Below are 17,844 nucleotides of genomic sequence, written 5' to 3'. Positions count from 1 at the left end.
CCAGGAGCTCAGCTTAGGTGCCTCTGACCTTCCTGTCCTCCTTCAAGCTCTAACAGGACTCGTGAATTCAGAACATCCTTATGAGGCAAATACTTTCTATTAGCAAATCTCTTATATAGCATTAAATTTGAGAGAGAACAAAAATATTGGGCCTGAATGGCTTGATCCTAAAATGGAGCTTGTCATTTGACACTTCACTGGCAAATGTCTAAAATGTGCAGATCCCTGGGGATGGGAAAGAAGAATAATTAAACCTTTTAGGCAGCTCTAGCTCCTAAGGTATATTGTATTTCATGAAACAAGCGTGTTTCTGAAAGTTGTGTAAATTGAATCTCTGTAAATGGAATTCTAATAAACTATGGACGGTTGCTATTTGAAGGAACCCTTCCATTAATCCCTTTGTGATGTGACTAATCACCCCCAATCTGTCTGTTCAGTAAGTTTGCTTTTCCTATGTCGAGTTTGCCTACAGCAGGACACAGCTGTACTGAACTATCGAAGATACTCTACAGTCGCCAGGAATATCCACTTAGGGGATTTGAATCTGTTTGCTTAACATTTCCAGCCTCATGCAAGATTTAATTTCATTGGCTTTAGGTACAGTATGTGCCTTGTACTTAGGTTCAACGACTACACTGAAAAGCTTTGTTTAAATTGTACCTCTTGGTTGTTTATATTTTCCCAGTTAGAGCACATTCTTTAAAAAGTACTTGAGACAATCAATAGGGGTGAAGGGCATCCCTTGAAGACAGTCAAAGAATTGCATTGGGATCTCAAGAATTGAAAATGTTCATGGACAAGGGGCACCACAGTCTCTTAGCAGCAATAAAGGCGCTCATTCTTCTGTTGACCAGTGATACCCTGTCTTCTTCCAAAAGAGATTCTAGGCTTACCATAAACACCAAAATGCAATAATCTCAGAGCACTATTAAGATGAAAATGAAAGGTTAAGACCCAACCAATGAAGTGAGGAAGAGCAGAATATCATCACTGAAAACTCTAGACCAAGGGTTGCTATATCAGTTGAACACCAATCATGACTCTGAATTTTTTGACAGCCAAATAAAGAATAAAAATGGTGGGACAGGTTCTCTGGCTCTCCTCAAACCTGTGAAAGAAACATGTCAGATCACCAGGAGAGATTTGTAACTTTTTCCATATATCAGTCTTTCGGGTCCCATATTATAGCAAAGCACAAGAATCCTTGCTTGTTAATCTAAAAATGTCATTATTTCATTTTGTGGGGAAGAGATGACACATGGCTTTATTTTGATGGTTCTCAGACATGGCTAGCTTAAAACTCCAGGAATGAAAGGAAGATGGTCAGCTTAAAATTCCAGGAATAAGAGGAAGATAAAAAAGCTCATTTGGTTTGTAAAACAGCCCACTTGGAGTGACCAGATCTTTCCAACATAAAAAAGTAACAAAGAAGTTCCCACAAGATTCTCAAGTTTCAAGGATCTGTGTAACAGTATCACTGAGAAGTGAGTCAAGTTATAATAATTGCAGTATAATGGTAATAAAATACCTAAAAGTTTACCAAGTACTTTACAAAATACATACATATGTTTTCATCCTCACTCTCTTGTGCCTAGATATGAATGCCTACTTTTTTTGCCTGTGAGGAAACAGGTTCAGAGAGAATCAGTGGCCTTGCCGGAACATAGCTGGTCAGCAGTGGATCTGGCCTTCTGAAGAGGCAAGCCACTCAGGAGTATGACAGGTGTTTATTAAAAGAAGAAATTTGGAGGCCTGGGATGATTATTTATTCATCTGAGGTATAAATTTTGAGCTAGATAGCAATTGATGGCTATCAATAGATAGCCTTGAAAATAAGTTTTCAAAAAGTTCCCTTTACAAAGAATATTTAATAACCTTCTTACAAGTTTGGGGATGTTAGTGCATTTGCTAGAGCCACACCAAGGATCTGAAGCAGTAACACTTTGTGCCATTGTTTATACTTTTTTACTCAAAATCCTACTTTCCCACAAGATGACTTCTATTTTTTTTTTTTTTTTAATTTGAGAAAGAGAGAGAGCGTGGAAGCGGGGGAGAAGGGCAGAGGGAGGGAGAGAGAGAGAATCCCAGGCAGAAGGAGGGAGAGAGAGAATCCCAGGCAGAGGGAGGGAGAGAGAATCCCAGGCAGGCTCTATTCTCAGCAGAGCCCAATGCGGGACGCAATCCCATGACCCTGGGATCATGACCTGAGCCAAGATCAAGAGTCAGATGCTCACCCAATTAAGCCACCCAGGCACCCCCCTACAAGATGACTTCTTACAGCTCTGATATCTTGTCTTCTAAGCCCCAACCTCAAGCCACTCAAGATCCAGGTTAAAGCACATCACTGATTTCAGACAAAACTGAGAAGCTAAATATCTTTCCCTGCTCTCTGAATTATGCATTTCATTGAACAAATTGCCCACCTGCCTCCCCCAACTCAGCACATCATTTCAGATCATTTGTGTAGATTTTTTTTTTTACAGTTTCATGCACAGTGCAATTTCTATTAAAATATCTTACTCTCTTCTGCCCTTCTCTTGCTTGCATGTGCACATGCTCTCTCTCGAAAAGAAATAAATGAAAAAAGAAAAAAAAAGCTTGCCCTCTGATTTGAAAAAGCTTTGTCCTCTTAAAAGAGAGATCCTTTCAAACTGGGTAAACCCTATTCTGAAGACAGAGAAAAACTAAATATGATGAGAGCATGAGTTTCCAGTATGAATGGACTCAGACATGAAAGTGTTCTCTTACAAAAAAAAAAAAAAAAAAAAAAAAAAGAAAGTGTTTTCTTCTCTCCCCGGCATAATATGCCTGTGAGATAGGAAAAGATGAACTTTTGCAAGGTAGCCTTTGATTATCAGCACTCTAGTGTGTCGTCTAAACAAGGCTTATAATTCCAAATGCCTAGAATTTTGAGGCTACAAATCGCTTTTGTTTTCAAAAGGCTAAGGATGATGTAGGCACCTGGCTTTCTCTTCATTCAGCAGCTCGCTGCTGTTATTTTTTTTCAACAGAAAAGAAAACTGTACTCAGTTTAGTACAGTTTAACTGTACTGTTAGTATGGGATCGTTTTCTGTTCCTTGGTTAAAGAACTTTGATGTACCTGAGTACATTAGAGCTATAATGCTTCTCCCAGATGAATTTGCAACCTGGTTATTATCCCAAGAGGTAGGGAGTAGGGTTGGGGAGGGGAATGGACTGAGTAACATATTAATTGAAGATATCCTTTTACAATATCTTAGATGAATTGCACCCTCACCACCAGATTTTCCTTGATAGTCTGGGGACACCACTTTGTAGCCACAGAGCATCACGGCAGCTGGACTGTGCCGGAAGAAGGAAGTCCCCAAAGTCGCATTTGATCATTTTATTACTTACATTGAAATAAAAATATGGATATTACCCAGGAGTTGTTACTGAGCAAGTATGCTGGTATGATTTACAATATCCATTCAGTCCATTTTGTTGAACCAAAAAAATGACCAAGGCAACAGCACAGATTACATATGAAAGCTCTCTGAAAAGAAATAAATATCTGTCTCCAGTCTTTTTCCACTTCTTTATCCACTTGTGTTTCTGAGTGGAGTACGTACGTATGTGTAGCTAACCATTCTAGAGTGGACATGGTCTCCTATCGCTGTTCTCCACAGAAGGGGTCCCAGGCCCAGAGAGGCCAGCTGGTTCTCGCCAGGCTACACGCCAAAGCCTGAGTTAGAGTCCTCATTCACAAATACCCAGGGCTCAGGGGATAAATTCACACTGCCCCCTGACTTCCACATACACATGGTTCCGTGGTGTAAACTTTCTATGCAGGAAGAGAGGGTGCCAGAGAGTCCACAGAGGCAGAAAGGAGAGTCCCTTAGAATCAGTTGTCTGTGGAACACAACGAAGCACAGGTAGAGAAATACCCATTTGTGAGAATGAGTGATACCGTGAAAACCCCCATCAGGCTGTCCTAGGTCAAACACACTTTGGAAAGAGTGGGTGAGTCTGTTTCTGTGCATCAGTTTGACACTTATGCCTCCTTAGCTCTTAGAGACCTGGAAGGTCTGTCTTCCCTTCCCTTCCCTTCCCTTCCCCTTCGCTCTCTCTACAAGTTTGTGTTCTCTGCCCGGGTTTTGGGAGAAGACCAATGTCAGCAGATCCTAAATAAAGGCCAGCTGCCTTTGCATGTCTCAGACGCCAGCCTCCACAAGACCTTTTTGCTGGGTCACACACAAAGGCCAGAAAAAGGACTTTTATTTCAGTCTCGGGAGGTGAATCCTTTCAGGGCCCAGTATCGGTTTGTCACGAGGACGGGGGTCTAGCATCATTCCCTGGATCCTCAAGCCACCTTGCATTTCTGAGAAATGCAGATGAGGGTGGACGACGGGGTTCACAGACTGGCCTGTGTCCTCAGCAACAGTGGAACCTGGGTCTCCATGGAGGACCAGTCCCTGGCCAACGGCTCTTCACCAGCCACCATGTTCAATAACCCACACTTCCTCCCTGACTTTGATGTCCCCTTCCAGTTAGTTGGCCTCCCGGAACCGACTTGGATGCCCTCCCTGCACCAGTGCAATCAAAGAAGCAGGCAGGTCTCTGTTGTAGCTGACCCTAGACCAGGGGCTGGGAATAGTTAACCAGAAAATCCTTGTGGAAAGCCAGATGTCATTGAACACATATAGCTATATTCTAAGCAAATGGCCAAACCCTGAGCACTTTGTGAGGTAATCTTAACCTAAATGATGAGCAGCAGTCCTAAAGAACTGTTTTAAGAACAGGCTAGTGTGTAGGGGCTCCTGGGTGGCTCAGTCGGTTGAGTGTCTGACTTCAGCTCAGCTCACGATCTCACAGCCTGTGAGTTCGAGCCCCACGTCGGGCTTTGTGCTGACAGCTTGGAGCCTAGACCCTGCTTCAGATTCTGTGTCTCCCTCTCTCTCTGCCCCTCCCCTGCTCTCTCTCTCTCTCTCTCTCTCAGTAATAAATAAACAATAAAAAATGTTTAAGAAAAAGAGTATGCTAGTATTTAATATAGAAGGGTTTTAAAATCTTAATTATGGATGGAGCTGGGAAGTAGATCTTTAATTTCTACCTGGCCTCTTCCTCTCTCCTATAGCACACTCAGACTTACTTGTGGAATATATACATATTTCTATGCTTATTTGATTTATGGCAATCTGCCCCCTAAAACATAAGCCCCAAGAGGTCAGAGGTAGTAACTCTTTCTGCTCATGGTGGTCTCCAGAGCGCTTAGAATACTGCCTAGCAGATGTTCAATAAACATCTGTAAATAAATGTAGAGTTTACAGAAATCATTCCTGTGGTGGTAATAACTAAGAAGGGTGCAGGGGATAAACAGACCCCTCAACAAGATATTGCTGTGAGATTCCAAAGGGCAGAGGTCCAAAGAATATGAACAGTCTGAAATATAATTGTGGATTTGTGCAGCTGTGCTCATGTTACTAGTTGCAAGATTTGTGACATTTCAGGCATGCATTTGCATGGCATATAATGGGTAGAGATCAGACCATACTAGATTTATGACTGGATCAAAAGCACTGTCCATCCTAGAGCCTTCCTGGGAACAGGGTGTGCGGGAATGTATTGCCAGATGCATACTAAAAAGCGCTCCCGTGCTCGTTCCCCACGCAGATCGTGGACGGCAAGCTGTGGTTCCAGCTGGACTGTGGCAATGGCCCGGGAATCTTGGGCATCTCGGGCCGCGCCGTCAACGATGGGAGCTGGCACTCGGTCTTCCTGGAGCTCAACCGCAACTTCACGAGCCTGTCCCTGGACGACAGCTACGTGGAGCGGCGTAGGGCGCCCCTCTACTTCCAGACGCTGAGCACCGAGAGCACCATCTACTTCGGGGCGCTGGTGCAGGCGGATAACATCCGCAGCCTGACCGACACGCGGGTCACGCAGGTGCTGAGCGGCTTCCAGGGCTGCCTGGACTCGGTGGTGCTGAACAACAACGAGCTGCCGCTGCACAATAAGCGCAGCAGCTTTGCGGAGGTGGTGGGCCTGACGGAGCTAAAGCTGGGCTGCGTGCTCTACCCCGACGCCTGCGAGCGCAGCCCGTGCCAGCACGGGGGCACCTGTACCGGCCTGCCCTCCGGGGGTGAGTGCACTGCACCCAGGCACCTGCCGGGCAGGGGGCGGGGGGGCGGGCAGAGGGGCTGGACGACCCAGGAGGGACTCCCTTTGACAGGCATAACCTACTCCTCAGTGACAGGAGTATTCACCCAAGATGCTGGCCAACCTTCCTACTCCTCTTTCGGAGGGTCCGGGAGCTTGGCAATTATAGGAGCGTGCGGTTTAACACTTTTGCAGCAACCCACAGACACGGGGCGGTGACCTCAGGAGTACAGAGATGCTATCACGGCTGCCCCCTCCCCTGGGCCCTCCACACTCTTCCAGGCCTGGGGAGGACTAGGACCCCCTTTTAAGTATTTGCCCCCTGGAACCAGCTGTGTGTCACTGGAGAATGACTGGCTGCAGTCTGAGTCACTGACATCCCCACACAATCCTTTGTCACTCAACCATACGACTTCACTAGAAGCCAAAGGGAGGGAAGAGTGGAACCCACCACTCCAGAAATGGAAATACAGTGGCGATGTTTTGGAGCATGCCTTTAAAATATGTGTATTGAGGGGCACCTGGGTGGCTCAGTCGGTTAAGCATCTGGCTCTTGGTTTCGTTTCAGGTCATGATCTCACGGTTTCATGGGTTCAAGACCCGCATGGGGCTCTGCGCTGACAGCACAGAGCCAGCTTGGGATTCTCATCTCCTCTCTCTCTCGCTCTCTGCCCCTTCCCCACTCGTGCTGTCTCTCTCTCAAAATAAACTTAAAAAATATATTTTTTAAATAAATTAAAAATGGGGGCGCCTGGGTGGCTCAGTCGGTTAAGCGTCCGACTTCAGCTCAGGTCACGATCTTGCGGTCAGTGAGTTCGAGCCCCACGTCGGGCTCTGGGCTGATGGCTCAGAGCCTGGAGCCTGCTTCAGATTCTGTGTCTCCCTCTCTCTCTGCCCCTCCCCCGTTCATGCTCTGTCTCTCTCTGTCTCAAAAATAAATAAACATTAAAAAAAAATAATTAATTAATTAATTAATTAAAAATGTGTATTAAAAATAAATCTAGTGGCACTTCTATAAAGGGGTAGAAAGGAATAAAGAAAGGGCACTTTACATGAACTCTCAGGGCAGAAAAACAGTCAGTGACACCATGATGATTTACCCCAATAATTTTTCCCCCAAAACATATATCACGGAAAAGAAAGAACAGGGTAGGTCAAGAAGGCGGGGGAAGGGTACTGAATGTTTCTAACATTTCTAATGTTTCTCCAGGCCTGGGAGTCTGAAAATGAAAGCATCCCTGACTTCCCCAGATGTGGTCTCTGTGCTAACATAAACTAGGTCAGGCACTCGGCGAGTCGAAGGCTCGCCTTCCAATAGCCCAGCCACCGATCACACTTCAGCTCCTTTGCAGAGTCTCTCAGCAGTAGTGTGATTAGCAAATTTAAACCTTCCTCACAAATCACTTAGAGATTCTGCTGTGTGCATTACCATCTAATGTTCGTGAAGCCCAACTCCAAATTTAGAGTCCATTTTATTATTAGAATGTTATAAACTGTCCATGAAATGATGCACTGCCGAAATACAGACACCAAAGTTATTTAGACTTGCATATGTTACTGCCACAATGAGGGCCAAGTGCCCTGGGGGGAAATTTCTGCCGTCTCGATTTAAGAAATCTATTTGCTGTTTTTACTGTCTCAGCAGTATATGTAAATAAAGGGTTGTTATGGTGCCATAATTCCCGAATGATGGGCAGTAACTATACTTCAGTGGTTCTATAAACCAGCCCATTATGACAAGTCATGGCCAGTTTTTCACCAGGCAAAACAATTCTGCTAGTATGAGCCATCCACGATATATAAAAGGAGCATATAATTAAATTGGGTTGAAATAGAACACCACTCCATGTCAAATGCTGGGTACATAGCCACAAATTGTAACATACTTTTAACGATGGCAGGACATTGTTTTTGCTGGCAAAGCTATGGGCTTCCACGATAGGTTATCTTTAAAATAATAATAATCACTGTATTAAGGAAAAAGACTAAGGAATCTTGCTCTTCAGCGTGCATTTTAATTGCCTCAAATCGGTGAGCTAAATATTCTGTGCAGGTATGTTACTTAAGTGAGTGTGACTCATACCAGCACAGAAGATTTCCTCTACTTTTTTTTTTAAATGTTTACTTATTTTTGAGAGAGAGAGAGAGAGAGCACATGGGGGAGGGGCCGAGAGAGGGGAACAGAGGATCTGAAGTGGGCTCCTTGCTGACAGGCTGACAGCCACAAGCCCAACGGGAACCCACGAGATCATGACCTGAGCTGGAGTCTGATGTTCAACTGACTGAGCCACCCAGAAACCCCTCTTCTAGTTTTTAATAATCTCTTTTAGTTTAACCAGATTTCAGCACTGAGGACCCACCTGCTGTATACTTTTCACGTGGCCTAAAGAACTTGCTTTCCTCTCCCCAGAGGCCCAACCTGGCCTACAGGTTACATTCTCTCTCATACTCCTCTTTGTCCCCTGCTCCCCACCTGGCCCATGACTGGGGTTGAGATTGCGATTCCACGACAGGTGCTCTTTCTTCCAAGGTGACAGAGCCGTTCAGCAGTGCAAGTCTCCTTTGTACATGGAAGCTCACGTTTTTCTAAAACAGAGAAAGTATCTTTCTTCATCTCCTCATCTAGGCACCTCTTCTCTCAAGCTTACTATACCCGTGGAGTTGTGGAGGCCCAGTGGCTCTTACCTCAGCAACCGCCAGGGCATGGTCCAAATGTGGCCATCCGGGGGGTCTCATGCATAGCAGTACTGAACCTAGGGCCAACAAACTTCTCACCATTCACCGGGAAATCCAAGAAGTGGGTTTTTGTTTCTTCCCTGGGGAATCAAAGGCACAGAATTCCACCTCTGATGTGTGAGGAGGTATTTACCCGCTTCCTGGCTATTAGGATTGAGACCCTGGCTTCTAAGAAAAGAGGAGAGGGAATCCATTTTCTTGCCACCATTATCTGTTCATATCAGAGGAATTTTTGTCTAGGTTCTCGTATCCTCTGCAAATTCCTGAAATTGGTGCCAAATAGTAAGGGGGGATAAAAGCAAGAAAAGAAACAACCAATAATTTGGCCTTTAACTCATCTGTGAATCTGCAGCTAATTATAAGGTTATTTTAAAAAAGGGGGGGGGGAATAATCATCCCAGTTGTGAGTGATGATATAAAAAGAATAAGACTTGAGTCATTAATGAAAGAATATTCATGCCTTGAAGAATTCCCTCTGGCTGCAGGGATATCTAATCACAGAGAGAATCTTGCTTCCCCAGATCAAAGGCTAAGATGCATGCAGTATTCAAAGAGGGAAATAGGGTTACAGAAAGTAGAGTGAGGTGCTTCAGGTATGCCTCTGTGCAAATGCTGATGACACATTTACTTGACTGGAAGTCTTGCTGCTGTTTGAAGCCCGTAGTCTATGTTGCTCTTAAACTCCGGAATGCATAGTTTGTATAATCATCCCCTTGACTATTGAAGAGTGCTAGAGTATTGGTCATTGGCTCTCCTGGTGACAGACTTCGTTCTTCCACTGTGACTCTTCTAGTGCATTGTTCCAGAGCATTCCGAGGTTGTTGGGTTTTTTTTTTTTTTATGTATTTATTTAAGAGAGAGAGAGAGAGAGAACGTGCACCTGAGCAAGGCAGGGGCAGAGACAGGGAGAGAGAGAGAATCCCAAGCAGGCTCCATGCTGTCAGTGCAGAATCTGACGTGCGGCTCAATCTCACGAAGCGTGAGACCATGACCTGAGCCAAAATCAAGAGTCAGACGCTTAACTGAGCCACCCAGGCATGCCCAAGCCTTTAGAGTTTTTAAAGCAGACAACCCACAGCAAGAGGCATTTTCTTTCAGAGAGGCAGGATTCTGTGCTAACCACCCCCAAACCCAACCAAACCCTCGGTATGAAGTGGCAAGGGAGCCGCATCTGCTAGCTTGGAATGACATGGTCGGTGGCTTTGACCAGTGTTATAACTCTAGCTGTCCCAAGAGCAAGCCATGGGAACCACAGGGCACTTAGAGCCCAGAACACTAACTTGTAATAAGAGTGTAAATATGACTCTGTAAATCAACCACAGAGGGAAGGCTCTCTCTTGTTAAAGCCTTAAAATTATATGTATTTCATAAACATGAACTGGAAATAGCAACCGCTGTGGATAAGAAGTGGCCTCGTCCCTCTCTGACCCTGCATTTCCAGACCCAGTGGGTAGGGAGCAACCCACTGAGGACCCACAGTCTGGATGAGGAGTCCTCAGTCCTCCATGCCTTATCCTGTTCAACTCAAGCCCCTTCCTGGAAAAACCTATTTGAAGCTAAGCTATAATTTGGCAAAGCAATGCAGCTAGCCAGGCAGTCACCAGGCCAGGAAGAATCATTCTGTCTGTTTTGCATGAGCTAAGAACGCTAACTCTTAAAGTAAGAAGTTGGTAAAATTTTAAATGGTAAGAGTTACCATTTAATAGACTCTTGCTATGTCTTGGTACTTGCCGACCTTGTAAGTGCTCATGCACTGTGACAATTCTCACAGTGCTCTGGGATCGGTACTGGTCTTCCCTCCTCTTATCCCCATTTTACAAAAACACAGGCCAGAGAAGTTAAGTACCTAGCCCAGCATCACACAGTAAAGTGAGGAAGCCAAGATTTGACCCAGGTTTATGGAACCACCCCTCCCCGCCCCCCGCCAGCCTGTGCTCTTAACCTTTGTTACTTAAAATGTGTTCCAAGAACCAGCAACATTGGCATCACTACAGATGTTAAAAGTATAGCGTCTCTGATCCCAGCCCAAACCCACTGAATCAAAATCTGTATTTTAACAAGATCTCTAGGTGATGTACTGATATCTTTCTCTGTCTCTGAACTGCTCTTTTTTGTTTGCACGTATCATATATAGTCGTCCTCAAACCCTGAGATGCATCTGTATCACCTAAGGACCTTATTAAAATGAAACCTTGTTATAGAAGAGTCTCTTGATTGTTAAGGGAAAAGGAGAATTTCTGTACTTGCCTGCATCATTTGTTGCCCATGTCAGAGGAGCCTTCTGCTAGATCACTGAATCATATTCACAAGTTCCTAAACTTACTACCAGGAAAAGTTTCTCAGTGAAAGTTTTGGGGGGAAAACACACACACACACACACACACACACACACACAAACGCACACACACACACACACAAATCTACAAATCAAAATCTCAGAATCTTCAAGGGTAGAATTCAGACATCTCTGTGTTTAACAAGACTCCAAGGTAATTCTATGCACATCTGAGTTTGAGAACGACTGACATTTGGGAATCCCAATAACTCTGTATTTGCAGGAATGTGAGTTAGTGAATTCCAGAAGAGTTAAGCAGACATTGGATGTTTAGGAATTGAATGTCAGGTACACAGCCTGCATTTGTTATCATTGTTTTAGTGTAAAGATTGAATTTTGCTCCCCAGATAGTCAGGAGTTTGATGTTACCCTGTACTCCCCTTTGAAGAGAAAAGTGATAGTGTCTATCTACTCCCTCTAAAAAAGTTGCAAGCAACAAGTTCTTGGATGTTGCCAAGAGTTGGCCATAGAAGTGTTTTCAGCAGTAAAGCTGCCCAAGATCTTTTGGGTGGTGTCTTACTGAGTGTTTTGTGTCCTTAACTTGTAAGGGTCTAGATAAACTCAGGCCTTCAAACCTTAAGTAAATTCTGGGGTCCCATTGGTCTCTGTGACCAATGGATTCCACTTGTGTGGCCACACAGCTGGCTTAAGGGAATTGAACAGGGTTCCTGGATGTGCTCAACCCACTGGCCCACTGAGCAGAGCGGGACAGACAAGGGAGAAGCCAGACTCCCAGTAAATAGACTGGATAAATCTTTTCTAAAGATTTTATTTTTAAGTAATTTCTGCACCCAATGTGAGGCTCAAACTCACAACCTTGAGAGCAAGAGTCACATGCTCTGGTAACTGAGCCAGCCAGGCACCCCTATTGTGGGCATAATTTGACTGAGCTTTGCAGCTGATGGGCAAAAAAATTTTTTTTCTGGGTGACTGTCTTCTAAATACTGAGGTACCTTTTTTTGGTACTTTGGAAAAAACCTTACAGTAACAACATTAATAATGTAGATACTGATAAAAAGGAAAAAAATACCATCAAAACCCTGAAACAGTCAGGTTATGGGCAAACACAAAAGAACATGCTGGAAGGTGAGAATTTACTGGGTGCCTAATGTTGTTAACACACTGCATGTTTCCAGATCCTCAAAGAAAATGTTAGAGGCTCAGCCCAATATACAGTGTGTGAGAAGTGAGCAAGCTTTCCCGGGAAAAGTTACAGGTCTCCCTTCAAAGGTAATTATGTAGAAGAGAAAGAGAAAAGTCAGGTAACTAGAAGTTGAGATGGCAAAGTCCCGACAGAGGCCATGATCTACAACAGGGCTCACCCTGCTTATGATTAGCATCTCATGTGGTAATGCATCCACCAGTCTTCTCAATACTTCTTGAGATTCACACAGACTAGAAGTTTCAGGATTTCCCAGTATTCAGCCTAAAAGTCAGAGTAAGAAATTCCCATGGCTTTCAGTTTGGTGGATGGGTGACACAGAAATGAAGCTGATTTCAGAATCCAGAGTAATTACAATAATTACAACAATGAAGCACCTAATGTTTGTGTGCTACATTGTGGTTGATGAATCCAAAAGCCTTATCATCCTCTATGAAGTGGGGATTAGTGAGGTTCAATTATCAGATAAAAATAGGGAGGTTCCTGGAGGCCAGGCGGCTCGGCTGTGATCATACCCCGCTGGTGGGTAACAGCCAGAACTTAAAAAGACGCAGGGCCTCACTGCCACCTCACAGCTGCCTCCCCAGATCATGGGAGCTCTTGGAGTTTCTAAATGAAATCCATAATCCAGCAAGCATAGTGGTTGATGCCGACTTCAGTTCACGTTTGTCATTACTTCCACCTTTGTGCACCAGGCAGATGTTTCCTTATCGAGGCAGCCAAACCCGATCAGAATCATGTCACCAACACTGGAGAGGAGGGCTGAAGGTTGAGGCCATTACCTGGATGAATCAGGTTGGAAAACGACTACTAAGTCAAAGGAGTGAGATAGAAATGATCTTGATTATTTGCCTACACAGCCCAAATTTACTCTATAATTGCTTAAACCGTTTCTATTTTTTGCATTTAATAGGTTTTGCAGTGTTCTTTGCGCAAGGGAAGGAGGGGGCATGTTAAGTTTGTCCGGGTGCACATTTCAAAGCCATCTGCATCTGCTGTAGCTAGAAGGATCGTAAACAAGAGCACAGCTTTGAGGCAAAGCTTAAAAATACACTTCTCCTTTTGCCAGGATTGGGGGGAGAGAAGCGATCACATTATCTTTTTTTCTTTTTAACATGCATCTCGATGCTGAGAATATGATTGTCTTTTTTTTAAATCTGGGAACTGGTTTTAAGTGGTGCCTGCCAATTATTGACTATGTAACTTTGAGTAAACCATCTTAGTTCCCTCATTTATAAAATAACTGTAATAATAGTACTTACAGGGTAGGGTTATTATCAAGAATTAAATGACGTAATGCATTGACTGTCCTTAGCATTTTTCCTAGTGCATAATAAGCTATCGTTCTTGCTAATGATTTCCTTATGTGACAATTCTCCCCCGACCCAGAAAAAAAAAGTACTCTTTTTAATAACACTGGGATGTTATCCACTTCATTTTATTTTTCTTTTACATCTACAAAGTGTTACAATATTATTTGTGGTCAGAGAATGCCTGGCTATCTCTTGAAAATCTGTTTCCTTGATTTGTGTTTTATACCAACAGACGGTAATCTTGGGAAGAGCAGTAACTTTATTATGACACTATTTTACTATTTAATGATTATTTGGCTCCCAGAGGGGAGTCTGATGTTGTCCATCATCCGTATCTCCTTAGCTGCCTGGCGAGTTGTGGGGACTAACCCCAAGCCCCTCCTCATTCCTAGCAAGTGATAAGTTCCTGCTCACTGTCAAGCTTCAGTGCCAATACCGTCTTACAGATGTATTTGAGGATCTGAAAGCCTGGACTTAAGCTAAAACTCTATCACTTACCAGCTATATGTACTTGAACAAGCCACTAACCTCTCCAGCACCCTCATGGCGTTGAAATGTTAATGGTGCTGCTTATTTTTCCTTCATAGGGTTATCGTGGCCCTTCATAAAGTGACTGAGAGTGATTTTATTTTATTTATTTTTTTTTTAATTTTTTTTTTCAACGTTTTTTATTTATTTTTGGGACAGAGAGAGACAGAGCATGAACGGGGGAGGGGCAGAGAGAGAGGGAGACACAGAATCGGAAGCAGGCTCCAGGCTCTGAGCCATCAGCCCAGAGCCCGACGCGGGGCTCGAACTCACGGACCGCGAGATCGTGACCCGGCCAAAGTCGGACGCTTAACCGACTGCGCCACCCAGGCGCCCCATGAGAGTGATTTTAAACCACTATCGTATCACTATGGTAGGGTTATTGATATTATAAAATTATTAATAATAAGGCCTAGACAGGATAATGAGATGAGAAATAAAACCTTGTGATAACAGGTTACATTTGATCAACAAGCCTGTTTTGTTGTCTATCTAACAATAGATATCACTTTTCTTTCTTTTTTTTTTTTTTTTAAATGTTTATTTATTTTGAGAGAGAGTGGAAGCAGGGGGAGGGGCAGAGAGAGAGGGAGAGAAAGAGACTCCCAGGCAGACTCTGGGCTGTTGACATAGAGCCCCACACGGGGCTCAATCCCATGAACTGTGAGATCACGACCTGAGCCGAAATCGAGAGTTGGATGCTGAACCAACTGAGCCAGCCAGGCACCCCTCATTCGTCTTTCATTAAAACAAAAATCTGACCACCTTAAAGTAAAGTCCAATTGCTTTTCCCTCTCATCGTGTTAACATAAAAGCTGCAAATTTAAAATTGTAAAAGCAATATTTTTCCAAACGTTCTCTACCTCCTTTGCCCCGGGGGTTTGAGATCGTGAGAGCAGGTACTAGACAGCTTCCCTCTGCTTTTGATAAGCAGAAGATCCCGAGAGAGTGTGTCATGAAGCACAATTGTTAAAAATGCCATTCAGGACGATACTGAACAGCTTAGGTGTGGAGCCAGATCCGTAGTGGCATCGCGACCGCGAATAAGCCGTCAGCTTCTTTGAACCCTAGTTTCCTCATCTCATCAGCTCCTCTGAAGCCCAGTTTCCTCATCTAGAGAACAGGACTAACAATCGCACCTTTGCCGTAAGCTCGTTTTCAGGACGTATGCGTTAATACACAGAGAGTGCCTAGAACTGTCCCTGGCACAGAGGTTCACACGAGCGTTAGCTGCCGCCATCATCACCTTCATCCTCTTCTTCCGAATGGATGGCGAGTTTTCTCAGATGTCACACGGAGCTCCTCAGTCGGGCATGCTTTCCTCCCGCCTAGATCCAGTGTCCCCCCTCTGGGCTCCCCTCACACCCTGTGCCTACTCGCAAGGTAGTTTTGTACTTGTCTCTGTTTATAGATGGTGTAGTTCTGTCTGTGTCTCCTCAGGGACTGCCACGGTCCTTATTCCAGGGTGTGCCGGTAATCAGCTCTCTAAAAATAAAAGCCCTGATTTGCAGTGTCTGTTGATTTCTGTGATGTAAATACTCCCACCACGGCTGATGTCAGGCTACCAGTGGTTTAACGAGTGGCCTGCCAAATTCCCGAATATTTTACGGTCTGTTCTCACATCCCTTTGAGCTGGCTCCGGCACACCACTGCCTATGGCTTAGGCACTCAGTCAGTGAATAGGTTAATCAGTCAGGCTGGCGGCTGCATCCAGTAGCACTAGATATCCCACAAAAGATAATGAAAATGACAAAATGCAGAAGGAAATGTGGGGGAGTAAAATAGTGCACTAGAGGTATTGCCTCATTTTAAATTCTGATTTTCCAAGGCACTGAGACATCAAATCAAAGAAATCAAACCCATGACCTTAGTTAGAATCCAGTTTCCATGATAGTGATTCAAATGTCCCTTATTCCCAGACACTCCCTCTTTGTGCCTCCCCTGCCGCCCGCCAACTGCCTCTGCTATGGCTTTATTTGGGAAATTGTCAGGAGCTTGCCAAATAGAAGCTGGAGAGGTAGGAGTTTTACCTGCACTGACCTACCTTGCCTTAGATTCCCCTTCCTGGCTTCCCTCCCACCTCATCATCGATGTGCTTTCGAGTCCTATCCTGTGGTTGTGTCGCCCCTCCCTTTAGTCAAGGAAGGAATCTAACTCACCCTCACAAGTGCCTCTACCTCTAAGCAGCATGCTGTTCTGGCCAAGGACTAGCCAGGTGACACGAAGAAGCATTTTTCCCAGTTCTCACCGCTTTCATCAAGCTATTCAATTCCATTATGGCGAGCGGCTTCCCAAATTGGAAAGAAAACAGCTTCCAAGTCAGCATAATGTAGCACAATCATACCTCAGACTACTACATCCTGTCCACAGACATCAGGCCGGCTGCCTTTGGACACAATAGTGGTCTTTCCTTAAGAGGTCATTCCCTGATGTTTCACTGCTATAGCATTCAAGAGTATTTGTGTCTCTCTGAGCCTCCATCTCTGGTCCTTTGTGTTTCTTGGTGAGACTACTCAGTCCTCCTCTTGTGAATGGAAAGATTTCTCTCTTGCCTCCTGCACCTGCCTCCTGAAGATGAGTCTTTCTTTCTCTGAACCTGCGAACACCCACACAATCCTAATGTTCTGCTGTACGTGAGACTTCTCTGTAGTGTGGGTTGAGTAAACATAAATGAGCACATACACTCTTTCAATCTTATCGATGTTTGACTGTCTTAAACCAATAGAAATCAATCTATCGGGGCATCTGGCTGGCTCAGTAGGAAGAGCATGTGACTCTTGATCTCCGGGGTCATGAGTTCAAGCCCACGTCGGGTGTAGAGATTACTAAAATAAATAAATAAACTTAAAAAAAGAGAAATCAATCTATAACATCCCAACATCAGTCACTGGGGAGCAGAGACAAGCCCAAGAACCCTTCAAATAAGAGTGAGAATGGTTCTTTACAGCATTTACAAAACATCTTAGCAATGAGGAAAGCCTTATTGATTACTTCCCAGTAATGGTGGCAGCTTGCTGTCACAACACCACTACCGCATGAGTAAAGGCATTTTTTTATTTGCTGTTTATTTATTTTGAGAGAGAGACAGAGCATGAGTGGGGGAGGGACAGAGAGAGAGGGAAACAGAATCCGAAGCAGGTTCCAGGCTCTGAGCTATCAGCACAGAGCCTGACATGGGGCTCAAACTCACAAACTGTGACATAGGGACCTGAGCCGAAGTCGGACACTTAACCAACTGAGCCACCCAGAAGCCCCTGTGTAAAGGCATTTTAATAAGCCATAAGCTGGAGGAGGGAGGGGACCTGAGAAGGAGACAACACCAACACAAGCTTTGAGGGTGAGAGGCAAACAGAGAGGTGGTAAGGAAGAGGGAAGTGAAGCTTTGTTTTCTTTTTTTCAGCATTTATTTATTTTTGAGAGAGAGAGCATGTGTGTGAGTAGGGGAGGGGCAGAGAGAGGGAGACAGAGCATCTGAAGCAGGCTCTGCGCTGTGAGCACAGAGCCTGATGCGGGGCTAGAACTCAGAAACTGTGAGATCATGACCTGAGCCGAAATCAAGAGTCGGCCTCTTAATTGACTGAGCACCCAGGACCCCTAGGAAATGAAGTTCTGAGAAGCTGAAATGCTGACCAATAAAAGGGGATCTGGGAAC

General features: G+C 44.5%; 1 protein-coding gene across 4 annotated transcripts in view; it reads left to right on the top strand.

Annotated features, from left to right (window-relative positions):
- Nucleotides 1-17,844, top strand: part of FAT3 (FAT atypical cadherin 3) — a 672,953-nt gene that overhangs the window by 636,359 nt on the left and 18,750 nt on the right. For all 4 annotated transcript variants that reach the window (XM_058687506.1, XM_058687503.1, XM_058687504.1 and 1 more), the window contains one exon: nucleotides 5,633-6,101. In XM_058687506.1, coding sequence (XP_058543489.1) covers nucleotides 5,633-6,101 — 469 coding nt within the window. The remainder of the gene's footprint in view (nucleotides 1-5,632; nucleotides 6,102-17,844) is intronic.

The sequence above is a fragment of the Neofelis nebulosa genome, chromosome 10 (genome assembly GCF_028018385.1).
Source record: "Neofelis nebulosa isolate mNeoNeb1 chromosome 10, mNeoNeb1.pri, whole genome shotgun sequence".
In the NCBI taxonomy this organism is placed as follows: Eukaryota; Metazoa; Chordata; class Mammalia; order Carnivora; family Felidae; genus Neofelis; species Neofelis nebulosa.
Note: the sequence above shows the minus strand (reverse complement) of the source record. Positions and strands in the feature narration are given on the sequence as shown.